Consider the following 27,296-nt stretch of genomic DNA (forward strand, 5'->3'; position numbering starts at 1 on the left):
TGAATGAATGATTACTGGAATTCGAAGGAATCAAGTGTTGGTAGAGTTGGGGAAAGTCCCTTCCTGGTCCTGATGGCCTTGACGATCTTGTTGGAAGGACTGCCCTCAAAGAATGGGTTATTATCGATAACTACCCAATTACCAAAGACAACTTGCACCTGGGCTTTGTCATTGGTGTCTGCCTGAATCTTTGGAATGAATCCGAATGAGTGAGCAACAGGTATCTGGACACGGATTACAGTCAGGTCTTTGTTGGTGTAGTGATCAAGCTCCTCTTCAAGACTACCTTGATGCTGGACTGTTATATGCATGATTGAATCGGAAATTGAATGAGGAACCGTGACTTCAATATTGTAGAATGGCTCCTTTGGACAAACGGACCCAGCCAAATGAGCTCCAAGGAGTGCACGCTTTGCAGCAGGGATGATCTGACCGTCTCCACAAAGGGCTACATCCGAGCTGATCTTGGCCTCGGTGAGGTTGAACCTGACTCCTCTCATTGGCTCATCACATAGTGATCCCTGGCTGGTGACAGATTGGAAGGATTGAATGATCGAGTCCATAACCAAATAGTTTTTAGCCAAGTTGACCAAGATGTTGGTGCCATATCCATTAGGTCCAAATGAACAAATTGCCTTGATATGATCGGCCTCCCATTCAGAATCTTGGAATCTCTTGGGTCTATCGACTATGTTAACAGCCAATTGCTCAGACTCGATGTAGGGGGCCAGCTCATTGACTATTGGTTCTGACTTAAAGGTCATACTATTCTTCTTGTTGGACGACGTGGCAATGGAAGTCATTGACTGATCGGATACCGTCTCACAGTAGCATGTCATTGGTGTAGACGATGTGGTCTCGACACTAACTCGTAGAAGGTCAGCTAAGTATTGGTCAAGGGTCTGTTTAGTTGGACCACCGATCAAGGCCTCCCCATCACGGATGACTGTTGTAGAAATGACATCGCTATTGCCATTGGCCTTGTATTTTTCATTGAACTTGGTCAGAGATGCTGACTTTACAGTGATGGTCATTGATACCAAAGGTGCCATTGAGTACTTGATTGTCGAAATTGTTCTTGCCTTATCAGAGTTGGTCAGGGTGCTGGTCTTAGAAACTCCAGTATCAATGCCAACCAGAGCGACGAGGTTACCAGCGGGACAGGACTCGATGGTGATCTCTCCAAGGCCATTCAACACTACAAGCTTTGATATTGTTTGTGTGGACACCACCAGAGTTGGTGACTGGGTCGTATTGTGGTGGCAACACTCTCACCTTCTGGCCTGGCAGGACAAAACCAGAGAACACACGACCATAGCTGTACACGGTACCAGTTGTCGATCGGACGACCTTGCTCACTTGGAAGAACATAGGTCCATTTGAGTTGCATTGTTGTATGACTTGGAGGTCCACCTTATCAACCGTTCCATTGCCTCCGTACAACTTGTTAGTACGGATTCCTTGGGAGGTCACTGGTGATGGGACCTTCTGAACAACCATTCCAAGAACACATTGCTCAAGATTGAATAACTTCCTCATGACAAGTGGGGCCAGTTGGTTGGAGGGGAGTGCCTTCTCGCTCTCAGTTAAGTTGATCTTCAATCTACTCTCAACCTTTGGATTGGCTGGATCCTCTAAGAGCACTTTCAAGGAAGTGAAGAGCAAATAAGTGAAGCCACGAACCGAACCTGAAGTGAGCTTAGTAGACCATTCCTTGGCATGAATGTCAAAGTAGTTGTCGCCCCACAACTTGGGAACACCAGAAATACCCTCAGTGGAGGTACCGATGGTCTTCTTGGCCCATATGTCCAAAGTGAAACCCCATCCTTGTTCCACGTTGCCAAATGCGACATTTAAAGCCAATGGGTCCAGTGAGGGTGAGGACAACGATGATGATGATCCAATGATATTGTTGTACTTTGACAATATGTTTGATAGTTCGAGGTAGGTATTCTCTCCATCCATCATCATTTGATAGATCAATCGATCTATTTTGTTGATGAACAATGTTGGAACGATTCCATTGTCGATGGCCTGGCGAAGTGCTTTGGAGGTGGTGGCACTCACCTCTCCAATTGGATCGACAACGAACAGGGCACCATCACTTATCGAGAGGGCGCGGGCCGACCCGCTAGAGAGGTCGAGATGAGATTGGGCATTGATGGCATTGATCAAGAATTCTTTGCCCTTGGTCGACTCTGGTAGCTGAACAGTGGAATCATTCTCTTTGTAATGAAGCGGGATGCTGGAGAGCTCGCCAGTGGATGAACCTTGCTGACCAACTATAGTTGCAGTCTCTGAGTCACTTGTGATACTGTAATTGGCCAAGTGTCCAAACAAGATATCCTTTCTCTCACCAAAGTTATCAACTATTGCAACATTACGAACATTGTTGGTGTTGATCAACAACTCTTTCAATTTATCATTGTTAACTTTAAATACCATTTGATTAATAAATAATTTTAATAATATTATTATTTTATGTTTAATAATATTAATAATGAAACAATAAGTGCACTCTGAGAACAGATTTTGGATCTGGATAATCTTGCCTCACAATCTAGAAAATGGTCAAACTACAATTTTATCTTTATTATTATTATTATTAATATTAATTTGTCCAAGGTCTGATTCTTTCAATTCAAAAGAATTGAAGCCTACTACTATCTGAATATTGTTTGTTATTGACCTCTGATTGATTGTTAATTGATAAATGATTGATATAACTATCTATTTTTAGATTGATCAAAACAAATTGGAATTTGAATGATTTTCAAAGATTTGATCTCAACAACACTTTGGATACATTTTGATGTCTTTGTTAAGTTTGAAAGATAATTGAAAAGTTATTGAATGTTGTGATATGACTCAAGGATATAGATAGAGATATAGATAGAGATAGATATAGAGATAGATATGGATGATTTACCATTCATATTAAATAATGAAGATGACAATACACAAGATATAAACAATAACAACAATAGCAACAACAATTTGTCATTGTTACCTTATAATGTACAAATGTTATTGATTGATATATTATGTACTTATAAACAATTGAGATATACATATCATGATAATAGTGGATTGAAATGGTTAAGATTCTCACTGGTCAATTGGAGTTGGTTCAGACGCGTTAGGACCATTATGCACAATGTGTCCGCATACAACTTGGACAAAGTCACTCCAAACACAGTGGACCAGACTCTGCTGGCTCACCTCACCCATCCATACTGTCTGATCAAACAGTTCAACAGTGCCTCGTGCGGTCTCAATAGCCGAGATATGTTGATTGATATCGATGCCTTCCGTCACATCAGGTCATTGGCGCTCACATGCTCGTCGGCTGAGGATGGTCTGTTGTTCGTCACGTCCAAGTTGTTCCCGCAGCTTGAGGAGCTGGACCTCCGCTTCAACTTTAAATACCCGAGCGCCTACTTTGGGAACTATGCCCTTACAAAGGCACCTCAAAAGCCCTTGGCTGTCGACCCGACTACCCTGCCACCCTTGCTCCGCAAGCTCACGATGAATGCCGAGCTCAAGAACCTCGACATGACCAAGTTCACTCAGCTCACTCACATCATCATCCCAGGCAACCATCGCAACATCGCCTTCCTCGACCAGCTGCCCGCATCGCTCGTCTCGTTGGATTTTGGCTGCAACTGGATCATCGAGCTCTTTGACTATTCCCAGTCGTCGTCGGGCTACATCAACTCGCACGTTAGCACGCCGCCCTCCTCCACCAGCGCCGTCGCCGAGGAATCAATCAACAAGCTGGACAGGTTCAAGTCGCTCACGGCTCTGCGAACACAAACCTTTTCAACAACCGCACTGGCAGCCTACATATCAAAGACAACACTTCAATTGAACGAGGTCTATGGTGGATACATGATTCTGGACGACACGATGGCGCACACACTCAGCAGATTGCCACTGCGCAAGATGCATTTGGAGCTGGACAGTCTGGCGGCTATGGACAACGCCTGTCAGCCCCAACCCCTGTCTCTCAACGCGCCCCATCTCACATTCCTCTCGCTCAAGGTACCCTTCAAACGTCACCGTCAACACAAGTATGAGTTGTCATTCAGCAACCTGCCTCGCATTGAGTTGCTATCGATCATGTATGACTATGAGGCCGTCATTGGTGCTTTGATCAAGTTGGTCAGCACCTCGAGAACACTGCGCAAGCTCTGGGTACTCTCGCGACTCGACTCCAAATACATCACCAGCGACGACTCGTCCAAGTATCTAAAGTTGCTACAGGCACTCGTTGACAATCCAGACAACCGTGTCGAGTTCCTGTCCATTGACTACATGATCACCAACAAGAATGTAGCAGAGTTGGCCAGCTACCTCAAGCAGATACCTCAGCTGACCTTCCTACTCTGCTATTACTATCAGTACGACGACATTCATGCACTGGACGATCTTTCACTCCACTTCCCTGGATACAGAATAATGAGGGACACAAACTCTACAAAGAAAGTGATCATCAGTCGATACCTTTGAATCATCGTTTGATCGTTTGATCGTTAGATCATTTGATTGATCGTTCGCAAGGCCCCAACGACGCATCATTGTGCAAGTCAATGATGATTGATTAGGTTGATCATTCGTCAAAGTTCGTAAGACATTCATACCTTATATCAAGGACTGACTAATTTTAGACAACATTAGGGCCACTCGAGTTGCCAAGCAAGTCAGGTGAATGGGGCAACATTCATTCTCGATCTTACTATTACCTCTGGAACACCAGTTCATAGTTCTGGGCGATGGAATCGACTTCCCATCACCTTTGCCCCAAACTAACCAACAAACATCAAGCAAGCAGTAGTACTTAATAAACTTGCATGAATGAATGAATGAATGAATGACATTGTACAAGGTATTTGGACATCTTTAGAAGTATGTGATGTTAGTGATAATTTACTCAGTACCCTGACCAGTATGACTGGTCAGATGTTCAATACACCATCCAACCAAAACTATTTTTATCCGCCGATTCGATGACCAAACGATCAATCAAACAAACACCACGCACAACACCACTTCGATCACACCCACCTTTTTGTTTGAAGAAGTGTGTGTATCATGATGGAAAAACGGGGGAAAGTGGGAATCCGATGCTTATGCTGATCAATAATGAGTGAGGTAGAGCATATGGATATATAATTCGGACGAGTTAGAGCCCCCATCAATGGGTCAAACAGTGTTAGCCCCTTCTTACACAATTTGTACATGTGTTTAGTTTGGGGGCAGATCAGGAATGTTCTTGGGAACTCGTGGTAACACAACTTATCATTCATTCATTCACAGGCAGGCAACTACAACAAAGTTGAAGCCTTATGGATAGAGGTCTGATTGTTTATATTGGCACATCTGGTTAATGACATTCGTTGAAGTTGGCAGGGTTAGGGCAGACCGGGATGAGAAGTGAAGGTTCATCATCACCCACGGACAGTCACTGATCATTCATTTATTGAAACAAACCATGAACAAGTGTTCTAACTACTTCAACCAATAATATACATAACTTTCATTTACATTTTTGGAAATACCAAGTCTAGTCTTTGACTTAACATTCCTACTTCTATCCCTCCATCCCTCCCTTTTTCACCAACATCCTTCCCCAATTGCACCAAACGAATACTATTTATTCATCCTTTCAATCATCACTTAACCATTCAATCAAATATTTAATCAATTATATTGTACATACTTCTTCTAAGTTATACATTTTATCGATCATTCTCATTCACTAAATCACTCCCTCATCCAATCAACTAATTAAATAATTTATTCCAAAATGGACAACAATAATAATAATATTAATGAGAATGATATTGCCATCATTGGAGTTGGAATGCGTTTTCCTGGAGGTGCCGACGCCTGCATAAAGAATGCTGATCAACTTTGGTCAAAATTGAAGAATGGTGAGGATTGCCTTAGTCAACTACAACCAACACGTCTTGCTAAGTCATACTACGACCAGGAGTTGATCACCAACTGTGCAGGAGGATTCTTGCCCGACGAGGAGTGGCGGACATTTGATCCAACCTTCTTTGGAATCACCAAGATGGAGACTGAGCAGATAGATCCACAGATTCGTCTGCTTATGACGGTGGTCTGGGAGTCCATCGAGGATGCCCAGCTCAAGTATGAGACTGTGCGTGGCAGCAACACTGCCGTGTTCATCGGTACAATGACACAAGGTTACAAACAGATTGTAAACTCAGAGATCACTGATATGGACCCGTACTCATTGGCTGGAAACATTCTTACATTCATGTCCAATCGACTGTCTTATGCATTTGACTTCCGTGGACCTTCACTCACTTTGGATACTGCATGCTCTTCATCACTCAATGCTGCCCTTCTTGGATGTCAAGCAATCAGATCTGGAGCCAGTGAAATGGCTATCGTAGGTGGTGTTAACGATCTTCTAGAGTGCTCGCCAACAATCCTTCTCAGCAGCATTGGTAAGTCGATCACTCACTGGAATGATTCCAATCACTCTAGATCAAAATTTTTGAACCATAATATCAATCAACTTGTTGCACGACCACTCAATCATTAGAACATTCGCGAATCTAGTTCAATCACTAACATAAATCAATCAATCAAATATTCAATCAAATACATAAATAGGTGCCCTGAGCAAGACTGGAAAGTGTCATTCATTCGATGCCTCAGCTGATGGATATGTTAGAGCTGAAGGTGCTGGTGTGTGCCTTTTGAAGAGGTATAGCTCAGCAGTGAAGGATGGCAATAGGATATATGCTGTGATCAAGGGTGGCAGCACAAATGTTGATGGCTTCAACGACAAGTCATCACTGACTGCACCATCGGGTACTGCTCAAGCCGAGAATGTCAAGTTTGCCTTGAAGGATGCCGCCTCATTAGCCTCTGACATCTTCTACGTCGAGGCACATGGCACTGGCACACCTGTTGGCGACCCCACCGAGGTGGGCGCGCTGGCCAAGGTGTTTAGCGAGACTCGCAAGTCTGATGATCCACTCAACATTGGATCGATCAAGTCCAACATGGGACATCTTGAGGCTGCTGCTGGTGTGGCCTCGCTGATCAAGGTCAGTCTAATGCTCAAGAATCGTATGCTCATGCCCAGCATCAACTTTAATCAAGCCAACCCAAGCATCAAGATGGATGAGTGGAAGGTACGCGTGGTCACTCAGCCCACGCCCTTACCCAAGGACCGCGTCATCAAGATGGGCATCAACTGCTTCGGTCTCGGTGGCTCCAACTGCCATCTCATTCTCGAGGAGCATGTTCCAACAAAGGTATGTTTGATTGATTAAGTGATTGATTGAGTGTCCCACGACTAACTCCCCCCTTCATCAATCAAAGATGGTCCAGACTCAGACTCAGGTGATCGAATCAGTCCCACGTCAATACCTTATTCCATTCTCTGGAAACTCAAAGGTGTCTGTGGACAAGTACATTGAGTCAATGCGATTGGATGTTGACCTTCAGGCAAAGGTACCATTTGATCAATTCGTCCGCCATCAGATCGAATCAAAGTCACACTTCCCATCAAATAGAAGAGTGTTGGTGGCCCAGTCGTGGGAGCAGCTTAGTGATCAATCGACACCAATGCAGCAGTTCAGCGCATCGTCCACACCCTCAACATTGGCATCATTCAGTCGCAAACAATCACATCCTATTGTGTTTGTATTCTGTGGTCAAGGACCACAATGGACTGGTATGGGACTGGAGTTGTACAACAACAGTCCAGTGTTCAAGGCTGCAGTTGATCAATGTGACTCCATGATGGCCAAGCACTTCCACTACTCCATTCTCAACACGATCAGGACGCTGCCGGACGACCGCGCTGCCGACATCCATCACCCCATCCTCGCGCAGCCATCGATCTTCCTTATCCAAGTCGGTCTGGTCGCCCTCTACAATCACTGGGGCATTCGCCCATCGATTGTAGTTGGACACAGCTTTGGCGAGGTCACCGCAGCTCTATGCGCCAACTTCATCAGCCTCGAGACTGCATGTATGATCGTGTATCATCGCGCCACACTCCAGAACTCAACAATTGGCAGTGGCAGGATGTTGTCCGTGGGCATTGGCGAGGTGGCCTACAACAAGGACTACTCGGCGCGCTACCCCACACTGGAGATTGCATGCTACAACTCGCCCGACTCAATCGTACTCACTGGAGATGAGGCAGACCTCATGGCCATCACACAAGAGCTCAAGGCCCAGAGTGTGTTTGCCATCATGCTCACCACCCCCTGCTCATTCCACTCGTCCAAGCAAGAGTCCATTCGTCAAAAAGTGATGGAGACTGCTGATCTCCAAGAAATCAACTACATGGACAATGATGAGAATGGTGCAGTCTACTTCTCGACGGTCACTGGCGAGGTCATGACCAACAAGCAGGACTACAATGTCAAGTACATCTTTGACAACTTGCGCGAACCAGTACACTTCAACAAGGCCATCACAAACATCTATGCTCACATCGCCGAGAATAAGTTGGGCACGTCACCAGTCTTCTTGGAGATTGCACCACATCCAACTCTGGCATTCTACATCAAGAAGGCAGTCCCAGTCCCAAGCGCATTCAACAACATCAAGTTCAACCCATTGGTCGTATCATCACTTCATCGCAAGGATGGCGATGTAGAGACACTCCACAAAACCCTCACAAGCGTATACTTCCATGGTGTGGACATCGACTTCTCATGCCAACTCAAAGTGGCCGCAACATCAAACTGGCAAGAGACCACCTCGTGCATACCAGGCTACCAGTGGGACGCCAATCAATATTGGACCGAGCCTTTGAGATCCAAGAAGACTCGTCTGGAAGGCCCAACCAACAATCATTTAGGTCATCGCATTCAATCATCCAACGCAGGAGGCATATCATATCTCGCGTTGATCGATGTCGCCAAGCGTCCATTCGCATTCCTCAAGGGACACAAGATCAAGGGTCAGTCCCTGTTCCCAGGCACTGGATACGTGGACAACATCCTGCGCGCATTCCGCGACCGCGATGTATACATCCACTCGTTGGACTTCAAGTACCCATTCTTCCTCAAAGAGGGCACATTCAATCATCTGCAGACCAACTTCATAGAGTTGGACAACAAGTCCGTGTTCCGTGTCGAGTTCCTTATCCGCGAGAATCACAACACTGAGGAATGGACACGATCAGCACTTGGCCGCATCTCTGTCCACCAGCCCATGCAACCGCACCAGGTGCCCAAGGTCAACGTGGCCGCCCTGCGCGCTAAATGCAACTTGGCCACACTCACACACGAGCAAGTCTACCAGAAGATCCGTCCATCGGGCATCGAGTTTGGCGAGTCATTCAGCCGTATGAAGTCAGCGGCCATGGGCAAGGACTGCTGCCTGTCCACCATCATGGTCAACCCACCAGTGTCTGAGTATGATGTGGACACATTCTTCAACACACCAATCTTGGACAGCTGTGCCCAGGGTCTGATCGCGCTGATCAACCCAACCGAGCTGGTATTCGAAGGTGTCTCGGGCATGAAGGTGTACAACTGCAACCTGCCCAAGACCAGACCGGAGCACATCTACGTGTTTGTGCGCCTGCTCACCAACTCTGGCAACACATGCACTGGTGATTGTCAAGTGTTCCTAGAGGATGGCACACTCTTGATGCAAGGTGAGCGCATGGTATGTCACTACCTCAAGCGCACCAAGGATATTGTTCCAAAGAACCCATCAAAGTACTTGTTCCAGCAACAATGGCAGCCAAAGGAGTTGTCGCGTATGGTCACTGGCACCACTGGAGCTTCCGTCTCACAGCTGCTGGGCGATACATTGGCCTCAGTTTCCAAGACTTCATCATCACCATGTATATTCAAGATACTGGATCTCACAGACCAGACTCAACAAATCGAGTTGTTGGAGACTGCCCACCAATCAATCAAACTCAATCAATCAATCAGCATTGAGTATTCAATCCCCACGATTGATGGTCAGCCTCTTGACCTCGGCCTGTCCACGATCCAGGAGAGTGAGACATTCAAGATCAAGTTCAGGACTGCCATCAACCATGAAGTCGACCTCACCCCTCAAGGATACCTCCCAGCCAGCTTCGACCTGATCATCACAAACAACCAACTTGTTGATCAAGACCTGTCCACACTCCTCACGCCCAGTGGACAACTCGTTACCATCACGCCCAACCTCAAGATTACCCAACGACCAAGGATTGATCAGTTGCCCGCGGTCAAGGATGTCGACAGGATTGTGTTTGTGATAGCTTGCTCGGACAACCCTGCGGTCAAGGAGCTGGAGTGCCACTTCACAGAGCAAGGCCTGCTCAGCTCAAACAAGATCGAAGTGTTCAAGTCATGCCACTTCATCGATGAGGCCACAGCAACATTGTCCGAACAACAATTGATCAAGTTCATTGGAGGTGGTGGCGAAGACTCCCAAGCACCATCCAAATGCTCAATCATATTCCTGGCGGGATTGGAACCACTTGGCTCGGACAACTACCTCAAGAGGACAATGGAGTACGTCCGAATCAATCAAATATTGTTGCGCAACAGAGTGACCAACACCAACGTCGTGCTCACTACGATGGGCACACAAGATCAGTCGAGCAACTACTTTAACTCATCATTGGTTGGCATCTTTAGATACTTCCTCGAGTTCCAAGATTCATTCTCATCAGTCTTTGTCGACTTGACCGAGTCCGCTGAACAGCCCTCGCTTGCCCTTGCAAAGCGCGTCACTCTGGACTACCTCCTCCAACTCTCCCGCTTCGACCAGCTCAATGAGCGCGAGTACTCGCTCAGATTGGACACCAACAACCTGGTTGTGCCATACATCTGCAAGATCATTCCAAAGTTGGTCGCCAGTTGCTCTGCTCCAGACCGTGGTGAGGCCGACCAAGCATTGTACAGCAAGTTGAACAAACAACTCGAGTTGGAGTTCAGACCAAGGATGCAGGTGGCCAATGGACAGGTCGAGGTCAAGGTGATGGCTTCTGGTGTCCGCTCCAAGGACCGCTTGTTCGCCGATCCCAACGTCAGCCAAGACCTCATGCTCTCGGGACATGTCTACGATCCACCCTTTGGCTTTGAGTTCTCGGGCGTGATCACATCAACCTCATCAACATGCTCAAGGTTCAAGGTTGGTGATGAAGTCCTTGGTCTGGGCTTCGCCTCACTGGCATCTCATGTCGTGGTCAATGAAGAGTGGATCGTGGCTAAACCCAGGAACCTCACATTCGCACAAGCTGCATCATTCCCTGTGGACTACCTCACATCGTACATTGCAACATATGTCCAAGGCTACCTTGATGGTGACGACAGCGTGCTGATCATCGCCAATGATGATGTGAATGCAAGTGTTGGCCGAGCCACTCTCAACCTGCTCCAACAGTCCAAGCACACTGGCAAAGTGTACATAACATGTAGCACACAACAACATGCTCAATCACTCAAGCATCAATATGGGGCGATGTTGACCGATGTATTTGTTTGTGATCAAGATAAATCGCAACAACATAATATTGCTGGAACATACTCTGATGTGATATCTGCACGCGGTGGCGTCAACTTGGTCATCAACACAGGCAGTGGCAGTGGATCATCACTCAAGTCAACATTCGATTGTTTGGGTCAATGTGGACGCATCATTGATCTGTCCACCAGCAACTCAGTCGACAATGACAACATTAGTTGCAAGCAGTTCCAGCAACCACATGGCTACACAAGCTTCAATCTCGAGCAGTTGGCTATCAACAAACCCAAACTCATCCAGAGGTACCTCGGCCAGCTGACCCGCATGTTTGAGCAACAACAACTATCCATTGATAGCACACAGCTGCCCATCACTGTGTTCCCTGTCAGCGACATCAAGTTGGCATTCCAACCAATCAATGGACAAATGGGCAAGGTCGTGGTCGACTTCTCCACCTCCAGCACCAACACCACCTCCTCGAACTACACACGTATGATGGACAGCATGCAAGGACTGCACAACATTGGCGAGACATTGTTGATCACTGGCCAGACAGGTATCGCAATCGTTATATTGAGATGGATATTGGACAACAAGCCAAAGATGTTACGTGATGTGATTGTACTGTCACGATCAAGCCTAAAGTGGGAGTTGGAGTACATGATCAACAGCAACCTGGCAGCCAACGCTGGAATCAACATTCATTACCGATCAGTGGACATCTCAGACATTTCCGCAACACGATCAATAATTCAACAACTCTACATCGCACATCCATTGATGGCCAAGGTCAGCTCAGTCATCCACTTTGCCGCCATGTACAACTACTCCGAGGTACAGAGCATCAGCAAGGACAGTCTGGCAATGACCCATCAACCCAAGGCAGTCGGCGCTCACAACCTGCACACACTCTCACTCGAGTTCAAATGGGACTTGAAGAACTTTATCCTGTTCTCCTCGATCTTTGGCGTCATCGGATCATCCAATCAATCATCGTACGTGTCGTCCAACGCTGTGATGGACGGTCTTGCTCGCCATCGCCGTGCCCAAGGCCTGGCCGCAATATCTGTCAACTGGGGCGCACTCGATGGTGGTGGCGAGGTCGTCAACAACCCCGCCGTGTCCAAGTTCCTCAGATCAATTGGCTTTGACCTGCTGTCCGTGTCCAACATACTTGGAGGCATGCAGATGTTCCTCAACAACCGCATGTCCCTGCCACAGGTGATGCTGGGACCACTCAACTTCAAGCCAATGTTCCAGATGTATCCACACATGAGGATAGTGATGGAGTACCTGAGCAAGGTTGAGGATATCATACAATCATCCAAGGGACTATCGCTCAGTTGTAGCGAAGACGGTGCCAATGGCATCTTTGACATGATCTCAAAAAAGGTCACCGATCTACTCTCCATGGACAAGTTGGACAACAATGTATCCCTTAAGGACTATGGAGTAGACTCACTCCTAACAGTTCAACTCAAGAATTGGATCCAGCGTGAATTCAAAGTCAACTCATTCTCCACGCAACAAATAGCATCCAGCTCTATCAATTCACTCGTCCAGAGTATCGAGTCAGCACAATCACAACAATAATGTTTAATGAATAATAAATAAATAAGTCAATCATTTAAAGTCATCATCTACTCCTTTATTGATCACACCAATCTAAAATTATTACTAAAAATGGTAATCTGATTGACCCTCCATTATACAAAACATTATGGTATATATTAATTAATTCCAAAAGTAGTAATGAAAGAATAAACAATGTCCACAACAATATTAATACTTTAATCAATTTATTAGACAAATTATTTGTTCATAACTCATCATCCTACCTCATAATCCCTGATTCTCTTAAATAAAGTTCATACAAATAATTATAATTCTATAATGTATTTAGATCATAAACTTAAAGTTGATCAATATTGGTATCAGAATCAGATTATTAATACTTTTAAAAGACTAAAGTTCCCTCTTCCAGAATGTCATGGGGAAGAACTGATATTTTACAGAATGATGAAGCTGTTGGAACTAAAGAAAATAATAGTTGTAATTGATATCAATCACAATGGTGTAATGGCAAGAATTGATGAACAATCAGAATCACCTAGATCACAATATTCCAATATAATCCAACAGTTTGATCATATATTCGATATGGCTGGTGCCTATCGGCTCCTACCTGGATGGTACACATGTTGGGTGTTTCCAAATGAAGACCGTCTAAACACATTCTACAACTTAATCAAGAGTAATCAATATTCTTGGCTACAGCATCAGAAGAACAAAACAGACTTTGCCAACATGATTGTGATGTTCCCCAATGGAGCGGATCAATTTAGAGACCTAACAACATTCAATGGAGGGAGAATAACAAATAATTCCCCAAAAGGAAAAATAGAGATAGAGATATTACCTTTTTTAGATACTGAGATTGATTGATTGGATTGATTGGATTTGCTTTTTGGAATAAACTTGAGGAGGAGTTGGAAGAGATACCCATCTATTCTTGGTGGAATAGAAGTTGTCTGTAACATGTGATGATGTTCTTGGGGTCTCCGTTCCTGGCAAAGATAAATGCTGTGCCTGGCACTGGTCGGTGGAGGAGAGTAGATTTGAGTTGTCTCTCCATTGACTTGGAGCAATGACGGCCAAAGTATATGGTCATAACAACATAGACAATGTCATCGTCTGGAACAATATGGAAATGAGTAAAGCTCCTCCTATTGTTTCTAAAGCGATTGTTGTTTTTGTTGTTGTGATTGACGTTCTTGTTGATGTTGTGGAATGTATTACAGATATTGTTGATGTCGAGATCCTTCCAGGGTATCTCAACTAGCTCACCAACATCATTTGGATCAATATCCATCTGTTGTTGCTCCTCCATCATATCTGGGCTGGCCTCAGGATGTTGATAGACAACAAACACCAGATTGTTCCTCTTCTCAAGAGTGAATGTAGAGGTACTGGCACCAGCAAATGACTCTGGTATACGTATATTGGCAGGATGAATGAGATGGATTGCCCTATTAATAATGATATTAGTATGGGTATTCATAAAGAGAGGAGGGAGACATACTGTTTGTGTTCATAATGAACTGTACCCTCTGAGAGTTCACCATCCAATGTCTTGGCCAACCTTCTGAGCTCGGTCATGTCCTCTGGAGCAAGGTAGGCATAGGAGAGATGTACTGGACCTTCATATTGTTTGGTCTGAGAGTTGATAAGCATAGGATGTGTTGGAAATCCTTGAACTTTGCAAGTATATTGAAGATTGGACATGTTGTTGTGTATTATTATTCTTTGTTGTTGTTGTTTTAACAATGTTGAAGGTAGTGTAGTTGATTGGAATGATATGGAAAGAGACTGCACCTCTCACTTCACATTGTTAAGTAATGGATTCTCATTGAGGTCATAAGTTTACACAAAGTGGGACAGTCAATCAATTCGGCAGTCAGTCAAGTCGTTAATGTGTGTGTGGTGTGTGAGTGTTTGTGTGATTGATTGACAGAGGTATTTGAAGAAGGCTTAATCGGGGCAGTGTGATTGATTGACTGCCTGACAAGTCCATATCAGTTGTCAACAATCATTTAAGGGTAGGTGTGTTGTGTGTATATGTGTATTCATCCATTCATTCATCCATTCATTCGGATAGCTCTAACAACTTGATTAGGATGAATGTATTGGATTGCAATTAGTTTTGTTGATGATGAAGAATGTTAATGATTATGATCCACATTGTTATTGTTGTAGTAGTTGCTGAGAGGAGGTACTATGCCTTGTGAACTAATAAGTCAAAGACAAGTCAAACAACAAGGCTGATAGATATGTTTGAATGGAATTCGCCGAGCTCCCTTGGTTACACTGAACAATTTTATTTGAATCGACGACGACGCTACTTTCTGTCTTTATGATGATGTTTGAGTGTTGGTCGCATCCAATTTGAATCCAAAAGGTTACCAAATACACACTCTCCAAACACACACTTCCAACAACATCTAATCTGCTGACCCTGGGTGGTGTCTCTCCTTCATTCATTCATTCTTTCTTTCATTCACTAATCATTCACTCAATCATTCAGAGTAACTTATATAACCTTTATTTATATATATACATATACTTTACTATACTATACAAGTCTGATTAGCAATATACTCAAACACAAACACACTCATTCATTGCATAATCAGTAGTTGTGGCGATGATGGACAAGGATAGTAGTGATGTTGACGCTCAGATTCACTCATTGTCTGATCAGGTCAAAGATAGATGTACAGTGAATGATGATAAGCTTGAACATCAGAACAACAAGACGACTGGAAGCGGTGGTGATGTGCCTGATATCACTGCTGTAGACTTGGAGACTACAAAGATGACTGAAGATGATGATGATGAGACTGATCAAACTGATCAGACGACTGATCATACTACTACTCATACACAAACGATTGAACCAAATGTTACAACCTCCTCTTCTTCTTCTTCAAATGTACATCCGCACAGTCTGGAGAATAGTGGCCTGTTGAGTAGGAGGAATGTTGATGACTTGCAGTTCGCCATGTTCAGGTCCACTCCCAATCTGAAGGAAGCGATGAATGGCTTCCATTCAATGGCAGACTTGAGGACAAGTAGCACCAGCCTCGATGTTACATCAGACAGCAACAACAACAACAATAGTACCAACAACAACAACACACTTGTTCAATCAATGTTCTCATTGATGAAGGAGACGACAGTAGTTGAATCGACGACTACTACTTCAACCTCAACCTCAACCTCAACCTCGACAACACATACATCCACCTTAACATCAACAACATCAACATCAAACTTGGCGGAAACGATGTTGACACCGACAATGTCAACACCTTTAACAGTTACCCCGGCAATAGGAACACCCTCGACGATGGGAACACCAGTCCAACTATCACAATCACAATCATACAACCATTACAGCGACCATTCATACTCTTCGGAAAGCCCTACATTGGAGTCGATACGCGAGGAGACACGTGACTATAACGATACAGCAGGACCATTGGTTGGCGGCGTGCGTCCCAGTCGCGTCGGCCACCTCTTCGATCACTTCCTGGTCGTTGGTCTGCCATCCACACTCAATCTCACATGCACACGCGATGAGGAACGACAGCGACACAAGCCCGAGATACTCTATAGCTACCCGCCCGACACGCCACTGCCCAACGACATGATCGCCCAGTTCTGCTTCCCCAACGGAGTCATCTCACGAAGCTCAATGCGCTCCGACAGCTCATCGTCGCTCAACTCTGTGGCCTTTTGCAACCTCTCGCACCTACTCAACCCTGCGCACTCATTCGTCTTCCTGCTCAACACGCCATCCACACTCTACTATGGTGTGTGCATCACCAAAGAGGAAGAGTTATGTACACTGCCCACATTCATACCCGCGCCTGAGAAGACGGCCAAGGATACCGAGGAGGCCGACACCACTGAGCAACGAAGAAAGTCATTCAGGAAGACATACGATGTAAGTATCAATGCATCGTGCCGACATCTTGCAGTGTCCATACTGACTACATCATTAAATCAATCACTGGAACCATTCCGATCACCCAATCATACATTCAATCACTGGATCATTCAATCAATGTAGTTCATCGCGCCAAGAGTATACTGCTTCCTCAGTCGATTCCCATTCTTCAATCTTCACTTCCAGATGCTCCACTCGATATTGGAGCGCGAGAGAATGTTCATGTTGTTCTCAATGACACAGGCCAAGGACCCAAGCTGTAACATTGCCACAATGGACATTATCAATATGTATTATCAAGTGAACATGGAGACCGTCAAGGACAAGATTCAGTTCAAGGTGCCTGGACAGGACTACAAGACCGACTTCCACTGTCCCCAGGGTGGCGAGGATCGCATGATTGCCGATTGGTCACTGTTCACCATGTCCGAGTCAATGAGTCTGGAGGACATTGTAAATATATTCGCATGGGCCATGGTAGAACGATCTATCCTGGTCGTTTCCAAGGAATTAGGAAACATCTCAGCCTTCATGTATGTACCTTCATCTATGACACATCAATGTGGCGCCACTACTAACCTGTCCATGTCGTCGCCATCATTAGATTCTCATTCATAGCGTTGTTGAAGCCATATGTTTGGCAATGTTGTTTTATACCCATACTCCCAGATAGTCTGTTGGAGACACTCGATGCGCCATGTAAGTCCTCCTCTCAGGCACGCGACCCTTACCCCACCTAATGGTGCCATCCCCAAGCTAACCATCCCATCCTCCCTTCCCTCCATCCACCTAGTCCCCTTCTTTATTGGAATCAATGAGTTGCCACCAGAGATACTAAAGACAAAGAAGGATTATTTAATTGTAGATATAGATAGCAAGCGAGTGATCTATCCTGACAATCCGGTCCAGTTGCCTGGCGCCAAGAAACTGTAAGTTCGAAGCCTTCTGTACAAGGACCGACTCGATAGGTCCACCAACCCAGACTAACCAACTAACTCGCCATTCAAACAGTTTGGAAACACTTACCAATCACAGGAAAGAGACATTCAAGTTGCAGAACAAGATACCTTATGATCATCTGAAAAATAGACACGTTCAGAACATCATAGCAACGTTCAATGAGTATCACAGTTGGCTGTCGGAACAGATCAGCAGTGGAGTAATCGCATGCATCAATACCAAGGGCACGACAGCCAATGCCACCAACAATGGCACGATCGATGCGCCCTCCTCCATCGAGTTGGTCAACAAGCAGAGCATCCACTTTTTGGAGGACCAGTTCAAGCAGGTGGCCGAGTGCCTGCCCGAGAGCTATCAGAAGTTCTTTGAGCAGTTCTTCCACACGCAGATGTTTGGCGTCAACGCCGTGCGCCTGATGCTGTCCATCCAGGACCGCCACAAGACCAACATCAACCAGATCGAGCATCTCGAGTCGCTCATACAAATGGAGGAGAAGTCCAAGGAGGTGCTGATCGAGTACCAAAAGATGGCGTCGCGTGGCGGCGACAAGTCGGTGAACGTCGACCTCAGCACGCTCAAGCAGCAACTGCGCGACTCTGAGGGCGTCATCAACGAGCTGCGCGAGTCCAAGAAGAAGCTAGAACTCGAGGCCCTGGTCGTCAGCCCGAACAAGAACAACGGTACGCTCACGTCGTTCCTCGGTCTGTCAGAGATCAAGAAGAAGAAGCTCGAGTTTGGACACAGGCGCAGCAGATCAGTCAGCGACCAGGTCGAGAAGAACATCCTCAAGAAGTCCATGCGTCCGCCATCGTCCACCACCATCTTTGACATGACCGGTCGTTCAGCGCTCACCAAGTCACAATACTCACCCCGATCATTCTCTCCATTGATGACAGACGTTAGTGAAAAAGATGAAACCGATACCAATGTAGTTGTTGGATCACCTCTGAGCAGCGATCACTCTGTAGACAGTGGTGACGAGGGTTCGTCTCCATCAACCCCAATCAAACATCAGCAACAGCCACAGTCGCAACAATAGTAGTTGGTACCAATATATACATCATCAGATGTTCCCAATAATGAATGTCCGTGACTATGTTCGTGTTAGTGTTCGAGGGCGAGGGTAAGGGTGAGGGCAAGAGAGGGCAAGGGTAAGGGTTGTGGTTTGATTTGAATCAAAGGTTTCCCACGAAACTTGCTTTCCGAAATCAATCATTTGCAACATTGTTGTATCACTATCTTATACATACATACTTATATACATATACATCAATCATGTCAAACAACAGATCAAAGGCAAAGATTGAACAGGAGGAGGATGAGCCTAGACTCACCCTGCCACACCAGGGCGTGCTGTTTGCGATTTATGATGAGTTCGACTCGGATGAGTCCAGTCAACAGGATGAAGCAACGATATATTACTATCCCGAAGAGAAGGATCAGGAGAGGAAGGCACTGTACGGTGGTGTGCTACTGGCGTTCATGGGCACACTGATCGATTTCTTCAACAGCAAGAGTCAGATCGACTACATGGTGTTGGAGCGACATACCATCGCCTACAAGATCGTCGGCCCCTATACAATGGGCCTGACCGCGTCCAACCTGATCCCGCCATCAACGATCAAGGCACACCTCGATCATCTCTACAACATGTTCTGCTTCCACTTCCGCAGCTTCCAAGATGTCAAGTCCAAAGAGAACAAGATACGCATGGAGCGCATCCTCAATCGAATGATGCCCAAGTTCTCAACAGAGCTCTATCAGAACAGAATGCGATCATTCATGCCCATCCCCTATACTCCACTGCCTTCTGTAAGTTGTGATCACTCCATCATTCAATCAATCATTCGCGAACATTGTACCAACATGCACACTCTCTCTCTTCCTCCTCCTCGCATAGGGATCGAACAAGACATTCTTCAAAGCATCAGACTTGATACATAATATCATCTTCCCTGAACACTTGGGCGGCGCGCTATTCATCAAGAATCATGTACTGTACACAAACATCGAGTTGGACACGACTCGTCACATCTTGGATTTGATCAATCGCGAGCGAGAAGAGAACAACTCCAACAGAACATACCCATACTCTGGCATCTGGGACGTCGACACGCTCACTGTATATATATCACCGGCACACTATAACAAGCTGGCCACCTACAAGAGGGACTATACCAATTTGAACGTACCTCTGGTCCCAGACGCGCCACCACAGGCCGCGCAACAGCAGCAGCAACAGCAACAACAGCAAGACGATCATGAGCACGTGAAGGAGAAGCAGCCAGAGCCTTCGGCCAACTTTGTCCCAGTTGAGCTGCTACTGGTGTTCTGGCCGCAGGTCACGGTCGCAGTGCTGACTAACGAGTTGGGTCACCAAGCCAACAGATACCTCAACAAGATCATGGCGCGTCCAATCTCCTCGGTTGTCGAGTCACTCGAGAAGGACACGTTCAATCAGACGGGCCTCACGTCCAACACCACAATCTCGCCATCAGCCTTCCAGTATCACTTCCTGAGTCACAACACGCTGACGGAGCAGGCAGTGAGCAGCGGCATGTCGACCGAGATCGAGGACATCTTCATTCACACGTGCTCCAACATCCACGACACGTTCAACGAGAATCCCAACATCACGCAGATGTTCCTGAGGAATCAACAGAGCGAGATCTTCTGCAAGAAGCAATTCGGACACGAGATATACTACCAACCAAAGAACAGCAACCAATTCGTAGAGCAATGCGAGACCATCGTCCAAAAGAATCTTCGTGAGAATCACAACATCAACATCTTGTAGTATCAGTATCAGTATCAATAACTCCGCTTCACATCATCAACTCTCACCCTCTACCAAGGTAGGCAACAACATTAATATTAATTAAACTTCATTCATTCATTCATTCTCAAAGTCTGGAATATGCCCATTAATTTTTGGAAATGTCCAACTAATATTTGATGGTGTAATAATAATATTTATTTATTATTTATTGTAATGGTGACATGAGAGGAATATGGTTTATATCCCTTGTTAGTTGAGAGTAGCTGATGCACAGATCATTGTTTCACCTATGCTTCCTTGGAAATCAGCAATGAGTGCGAGGAGTCCTGAATTTAAGAGATTGGCATTCTTGTTGGACGACTGCATTCCAAAGTTGGAGGTGGAGTTAGCAGCAATTGTTGATGAGTTGGAGCCAAGTTCTTAAAGGCAGAGATTAAAGTCATTTTTTAAAATATTGTTTAATTTATTGATTGATGGAAGAATGATTGATGATTGAATAAAATGTCAAATTTGATAGTTTATTTATATTAATTAAATATATATTTATTTAAATAATTTGCTCATATAATAAAAGAATTCCTTGATACAAAATACTCGGACGTTCGTCCAATCATTAATCTTACACAATTTAACACATGTCACTAATATTCAGTGCGGGTGATCAGGAGATACAGATAATACTTATTTGTAAATATGTGGATTATTCAAATAATAAGGATAATTATATTATTATTATACAAATAAGATCCACTTTGGTACAATTGAGGTTATACAACTGTATGTTCCCAAAAACTACACACATTGTTTGGCGCCACAGCCCCAAACGGAATCAGAGATTAATTTGAATCTTCAAGACTTCGCAACAAGGCGATCTAACACACACCACTTCAAACAAACACATGCACATTCATTCAATTTGTTGCTTACACTATTTATATCTCTATCTCTATCTCTACTTATATATATTATATTACTTTACATACATACTTAATTACTTATATATAACATACTAGTATGTTACAACTTTAGATCATTTGAAATAAATATGAGTAGTGCAGAATCACCAACATCACCATCAACAGAAGAACAACAACAAAATAATACATCATCATTATCATCACAATTACATCAATCAACACAGATTGTATATCCACCAAACGTTACAGAGATCACTGTATACTCTGTATTGTACGGACATTGGGGCTATTGGCCTGGACGTGCCGCACGACCATCCGAAGTCGCTCAATCAGTACTTCGAGGTTGTAAGAAGGACCAATTCCTCGTCTATTTCTTTGGTTCAAACGACTAGTAAGTGACACTCATTCACTCGCTCAATTGATCACTCGTTCGGTTCGCTCACTCACTCACATGAATCAATCAATTACATGATCCAGCGGCTTTGTAAAGGATAATCATATCAAAGCATATTGCTCAAAAGAATTAATGCAACAAAAGTTGAAGGCAGCTGATATGAAGAAGATGACAAAGGCAATTGATTGTGCTGAGCAGTGGATCAACGCAAAGTCACATGAGTTCCCAGTGCACCACGAGGTCAGGAAGGTCAAGAAGGAGGTGGATCACGACTACTCTACACCGACCAAGCCAAGACAGCGTAGAAGAGCGCCCGCCAAGCCGAGCACGGCAGCGGCCAAACGCAAGATCTCGGCGGTCAAGCAGGAAAAGCTCTCACAGCAAAGGGATGAGGAGATTGTGGACAACGACACGTCAGAGTCCAACGACTCGTCGTCCATGGTCACGCCCACAAAGCGATCGCCTCTGCAGTTCCTTGGCAAGAACAATCATTCTCCAACGTCACAGTACTCGACACAAGGCTCAAGCACATCGTCCACGACCACTGCACCGGCCAACGACGGCAATCTCTTCTCTCCTCTGGCCACTCAATCAATCACACCTCTGTCTCACAAGCGCAAGCAGCTGGACTTCCATCCACCCACGCCCTACAAGCAGCCGCCAATCAAACAGGAACCTGGCGCGGCAAAGATGGACAATGAGATGGTTGAGGCCGAGATGCTGCATCTCCTGGCTCTGCACGGTCCCATCACCATTGAGGAGCTGCGCGCCAAGGTCACGCTGCCATGTGACAACATGCAACGCATTGTACAGGTGTGCGAGAAGATCGCCTGCAGGGATGTGAATGACAAGTGGTCGCTGACCAACGACCGATACAGCAATGTGCGCGAGTCATGGCATGGCTATCAAAAGGATGAGGAAAAGAAGAAGATACGCAAGAGGAAGCAAGATTCATTGGCTGCACATCTAGCACAGTCGCGACAAGAAAAGGAGAATGGAAAGGAGAAGGAGCAGGCGGATATCCCGTCATTAGCCAATGTCGAACCTGTCCCTGTTGTACAGACACTCAATCTGACGACAACAACAACAACTACAACGACGACAATGACAAAGACACCTGGCAGCAGGATACAAGTATCATCATCATTCACTCCTCTCTCGCCCAAGGCCAAGAAGAAGTTGGCCGACCCATTGTTGGACCTCACGCCCATCAAGCCAAGGCCATCTCTCACAACAAACTCAAATACAAACACCAACACAGACAATATTGCCACGTTGGATCAATGTACAATGGACTCATTGCAGCCAAACGCTATGGATACTACAATCCCGCTGTTGGATGATGTTTCAGCACCTCAACAACAGATGACGATCGACAGCTTTGAGGAGGAAGAGGACGAGGATGATAGGATCGTCTCTACACAGAATGGCGGGGGATCTTCGAGCCAGGGCAGTCAGAAGAGCAGCAGTGGCATCACAAGTAGTCAACAGCAACAGATCAACACAACGATAAACAACATCTACTTTAGCAACAACAACTATTTGACACAGCAGACAACGCCAACGCCGCCAACACCACCACCCTCGCACAACCTTCGGCCGCCATCGACACCCTACTCGTCGCCAGGCATCCCTCCTACGCTAGTAGTTGTATCGCCTTCAAACAAGAAACGCGCCAATTACTATGCCTCTCCAGACGACTCGGACGGCGACTACATCGCCCCTACCATCCCCATCAACTTTAATGACGCCCAGACATCCACCACGACCACATCGAACAAGACAGCATTCCAACATCACAATGGCTCCACTGTTATAATCGATCAAACACAACTACGTGACATTGTCAATGACTCTGATCACATCAAGTCAATACTCAAAGAGTCGCTGAAGGATCTGTTCTCCAATCACTTCAAACAACATGCTATGAAGGACCTACGTGGCATCATTGACAAAGAAGTGGCGGCCAAGATCAATCAGATCAAGGAGGACATTGTCGACGAGTTCAACAGTCAGCTGGGGCAAGAGACCAAGAAGAGGAAGAAGTCCATCCAAACAGTCATTCACTCACTCACCGACATTGAGCAATCAATATGTTCACTGAAGCAAAACCTTGAGCGACTGATCGAGCGGTAAGGGCTAGGGCTTGTCGTGGAAGTGACTGGCCTGGCCTCTGTCAATCCAAAAAGGAATATAGAGTCCTTTGTAAATATAAACATGGATGGCAAATCCCATTGATGTATTACATTTAACAACTCAACTACCATTATCAACATGGCCCTTGTGACCCCTCTGCTCTTGGTCCCCTTTGTCGTCTACATTAAGTTAATGGTCTCTCGAGAGAGAAGTGTCTCTCTGACCTTGTGTGTGTCTGTTTATTACATATGCTTTGATGAGGACTTAAGTTATTACACATCAGTCCCAATCAATATACAACTCGTACCAGTCTTGAATTGACTTGATCACTTCTCTCTACATGGGGATAAAAAATATACATCGGACAGTTTGATGGACGGGAATGGTTGGACGGGAATGGATGAATAGTTGCACCCTATGATTGATTGGTTGTCCAGTCCAGTCCAGTCCATCTGTATGAGAGCGAGTTGGCACCTATTGCTACAAGTGTTTGCTTGGCGCGCCAATGTTACCCTACATTTACTTGACGGTTGGTGTTGGAGTATGTGTCTGCAAGAACTCCTCCATCTCACATATTGTTACACTCCTATCTCTTTCTGATGTTGTAATCTCAAACTCATATTTGTTGTCTGTTCACATTAATGAGTGATTGGAATGTGATTGATGTTAGTCATTTTGTGATAATTATAATTATTGGATTGATCAATCATACCTAAACACTTCTTGTATGAATCGGACTTTGTGAATGATGGAATGGCATCCATCTCCATTAGACGCCTGATGGCATTTTGGATTGGCAGGAATAGCTCGTTGGTGGGATTGGCCATGTTCTTTTCCAGATCCTTTCTTTGGCAGTGATCGATGTTTAGCTCGTATTTGCTCTCGGTATTGAAGTACTTGTTGTATATCTCCTTGGATCGCTTGATCCTGTTGTCATCTGATTCGATCAGACGGTAGTTCTCAGCTTCCAGCCAGAAGGACAGGTTCTCATTATTATATCTCTCGTACAAGAACTTGCGGAATGACAATGCCAATGCCTTGTTCCTAACAATCTGATCCAGTCCAAGCATGTTAAACATTCTTCTTTCTTCTTCTTCTTTAAAGTATTATATTATATAAAGTATTATTATTATCTGATGATGATTGATTGATTGATTGATTGATTGATTGATTGATTGATTGATTGTTTGTTTGGATTGATTGATTCTTTGGAGAGGGAAGAGAGAGTGGACCTTTGAGATGGATGGCTGGAAGTGGATGTTGTTGGAGATGGTGCGCGAGATGATGTGTCCACACACTATTTTGAGTCAAAGGAGAGAGAGAAGAATGACTGACCAAAGGGTAGTGTTTAAAATGGTGTCTTGGCTGATGAACCTGTGTTGGTGATTGAACAACGTGTGTGAGTGATTGACCTGATGGATGTTGTTGGTGAATGGGGGGTTTGTGTTTGATGGGTGAAACGGTGTTTGGTTGTAAGTGTGTGTGAGTGTGTGTGTGGCTGATTGATGGTTGATCAGTGACTTAGATATATAAGTGTGTGTGTGATGTGATGTCAATCAATGAACTTTAAAACAGAGAAGACTACGCGATACGGTGGTGTGTGGCTATATTCGATGATTAGCTCTCGCACTCTCTCTTGGCTGATATTGATATTGAATGATGTATTATTATTGTTACTTGTTATTTATATATGTTGGGGCATTGATCAAAATGGTTGATTCTTCTTACATTCGTTTCATCATTAATTCATTGTCGCGCTCTATTCGAAGAGGATTGTGATACATCTCTATGGATGATGGATAAAGAGACGAGATCTATTTTTAAGTTACATGTAAAGGTTGTATCAATGTGATTAATCACATCACCACCACCCGTGATCGTATTAGTATTAGACACACGAAAGAGCATTTAATTTGATGGTAGTCTTTACATCAACTAGCATGCTGTGACAACAACACGTTTTACAGTAATGCTATTGATTTCACATGATCGGGAAACTGATCAATGTTTCAGGGCAACAAGTGTGCTTTGCCGGGTACGCCCTTGACAAGCATCATCAAACACACACATAGGCTCACATGTTATTGATGTGGCCATCAATCACGTCTGTGGGGCATGTGGTAGGATAAGGCCTATCCTTCATGTTCTAATGAATGCGTATTCTTGTCCTTTGGATGAGGCTAAAATGGTTTAAATTTAGATACCATGACTCTTCCAACGTCAAAGTATCCACAGACAACAACCAATYCCAGTGAGTACTAAAGCGGGATCAATCAAGAGCGTAGACGTGGAGTGTTAGTACCAGTCATTTCAAACCATTCTTGTCCTTTAGTTTGTCTGAGGACATCAATTGARGGGATGGATGTATGAAGGGTATGGCCCAGGGGAGCGTAGGGCCAGGACAGGGTAGAGTAGAGTCTCCGCATGCCTCACGCAACCGCCTCACAACCCATACATCCATCACAACAACAATAACAAGAGTTATAATTGGCTTGACTTACTTAGAGTTAGAAACTTGGATGATGTGTAGAATGAAGCGTTGGTCAATAGTGATTCGATAGTAATGGTGTTGATGTCGTATGGTTTGTTCGTGATGTACAGAGTCAATACTGTGTATAGGGCATGGTTCTCCAACAGTTCAAAGATTAGAAATAGCAGTGGACACAGATGTGCGAGTGCTCCAGACACTGAACCATATGGATATAACATTGATATCACGATCGTTGCATCCAAGAACATCAATATTGGCATTGTCAAGTCGAGTCCAGTGTACATTGATCTATATGTTTCAATCTCCTGCTCTGACAAGTTGGTTATCAACTGTTTGGCATAGTTCAGTTCGTAGCCAAAGATGTGTACATCAAACAACTAGTCAGAGGAGGTATGTTAGAGGAGTATGCGTCAACATAGACAGAGATAAGGCTGTATATACCTTTGACGACACGTTTAGAGTGCAGTAATAGTTGAGTGCTACCCAGTTGACAAAGCTTAGTGCGAGCAATGCAACAAGTAGCTTGGACTTTTGTTCCATTTATCTGTATATACAGTTGTAGTACTACTTGTTAGTCTGTCAACGAAAATGAAAGAACAGAGGGGCATCATTATTACTTGAAGATG

General features: G+C 44.8%; 9 protein-coding genes across 9 annotated transcripts; 5 read left to right on the plus strand and 4 right to left on the minus strand.

The window, feature by feature from the left end:
* Positions 1–11: 11 nt before the first annotated feature.
* SAMD00019534_098990 (hypothetical protein) lies at positions 12–2,445 on the minus strand (the record flags this gene model as incomplete). Its single annotated transcript, XM_012894931.1, has 2 exons — positions 12–1,205; positions 1,276–2,445. The coding sequence occupies 2 exons, from the start codon at positions 2,443–2,445 to the stop codon at positions 12–14; spliced, it is 2,364 nt and encodes a 787-aa protein (XP_012750385.1).
* A 705-nt stretch (positions 2,446–3,150) lies between these two features.
* Positions 3,151–4,512, plus strand: SAMD00019534_099000 (hypothetical protein; the record flags this gene model as incomplete). The annotated part of the gene is made up of 1 exon (XM_012894932.1): positions 3,151–4,512. One exon carries the CDS (start codon positions 3,151–3,153, stop codon positions 4,510–4,512), a length of 1,362 nt encoding a protein of 453 aa, XP_012750386.1.
* Positions 4,513–5,794: 1,282 nt separating this feature from the next.
* SAMD00019534_099010 (hypothetical protein) lies at positions 5,795–13,068 on the plus strand (the record flags this gene model as incomplete). The annotated part of the gene is given in 6 exon segments (XM_012894933.1): positions 5,795–6,482; positions 6,652–7,301; positions 7,348–10,021; positions 10,085–10,698; positions 10,741–11,420; positions 11,436–13,068. Coding segments are annotated over 6 exon segments (6,939 nt in total), but the record flags the coding sequence as incomplete, so codon positions are not given.
* Positions 13,069–13,987: 919 nt separating this feature from the next.
* SAMD00019534_099020 (hypothetical protein) lies at positions 13,988–14,715 on the minus strand (the record flags this gene model as incomplete). Its single annotated transcript, XM_012894934.1, has 2 exons — positions 13,988–14,510; positions 14,564–14,715. 2 exons carry the CDS (start codon positions 14,713–14,715, stop codon positions 13,988–13,990), a joined length of 675 nt encoding a protein of 224 aa, XP_012750388.1.
* A 970-nt stretch (positions 14,716–15,685) lies between these two features.
* Positions 15,686–18,992, plus strand: SAMD00019534_099030 (hypothetical protein; the record flags this gene model as incomplete). The annotated part of the gene is made up of 5 exons (XM_012894935.1): positions 15,686–16,990; positions 17,117–17,526; positions 17,598–17,692; positions 17,787–17,922; positions 18,005–18,992. The coding sequence occupies 5 exons, from the start codon at positions 15,686–15,688 to the stop codon at positions 18,990–18,992; spliced, it is 2,934 nt and encodes a 977-aa protein (XP_012750389.1).
* A 209-nt stretch (positions 18,993–19,201) lies between these two features.
* SAMD00019534_099040 (hypothetical protein) lies at positions 19,202–20,750 on the plus strand (the record flags this gene model as incomplete). The annotated part of the gene is made up of 2 exons (XM_012894936.1): positions 19,202–19,765; positions 19,854–20,750. Coding segments are annotated over 2 exons (1,461 nt in total), but the record flags the coding sequence as incomplete, so codon positions are not given.
* Positions 20,751–21,777: 1,027 nt separating this feature from the next.
* SAMD00019534_099050 (hypothetical protein) lies at positions 21,778–24,179 on the plus strand (the record flags this gene model as incomplete). The annotated part of the gene is made up of 2 exons (XM_012894937.1): positions 21,778–22,040; positions 22,127–24,179. The coding sequence occupies 2 exons, from the start codon at positions 21,778–21,780 to the stop codon at positions 24,177–24,179; spliced, it is 2,316 nt and encodes a 771-aa protein (XP_012750391.1).
* Positions 24,180–24,701: 522 nt separating this feature from the next.
* SAMD00019534_099060 (hypothetical protein) lies at positions 24,702–25,258 on the minus strand (the record flags this gene model as incomplete). The annotated part of the gene is made up of 2 exons (XM_012894938.1): positions 24,702–24,808; positions 24,892–25,258. Coding segments are annotated over 2 exons (474 nt in total), but the record flags the coding sequence as incomplete, so codon positions are not given.
* A 1,402-nt stretch (positions 25,259–26,660) lies between these two features.
* Positions 26,661–27,210, minus strand: SAMD00019534_099070 (hypothetical protein; the record flags this gene model as incomplete). The annotated part of the gene is made up of 2 exons (XM_012894939.1): positions 26,661–27,047; positions 27,112–27,210. The coding sequence occupies 2 exons, from the start codon at positions 27,208–27,210 to the stop codon at positions 26,661–26,663; spliced, it is 486 nt and encodes a 161-aa protein (XP_012750393.1).
* Between the last annotated feature and the right edge of the window lie 86 nt (positions 27,211–27,296).

This window comes from Acytostelium subglobosum (genome assembly GCF_000787575.1).
Source record: "Acytostelium subglobosum LB1 DNA, scaffold: scaffold24, whole genome shotgun sequence".
Classification (NCBI taxonomy): Eukaryota; Evosea; class Eumycetozoa; order Acytosteliales; family Acytosteliaceae; genus Acytostelium; species Acytostelium subglobosum.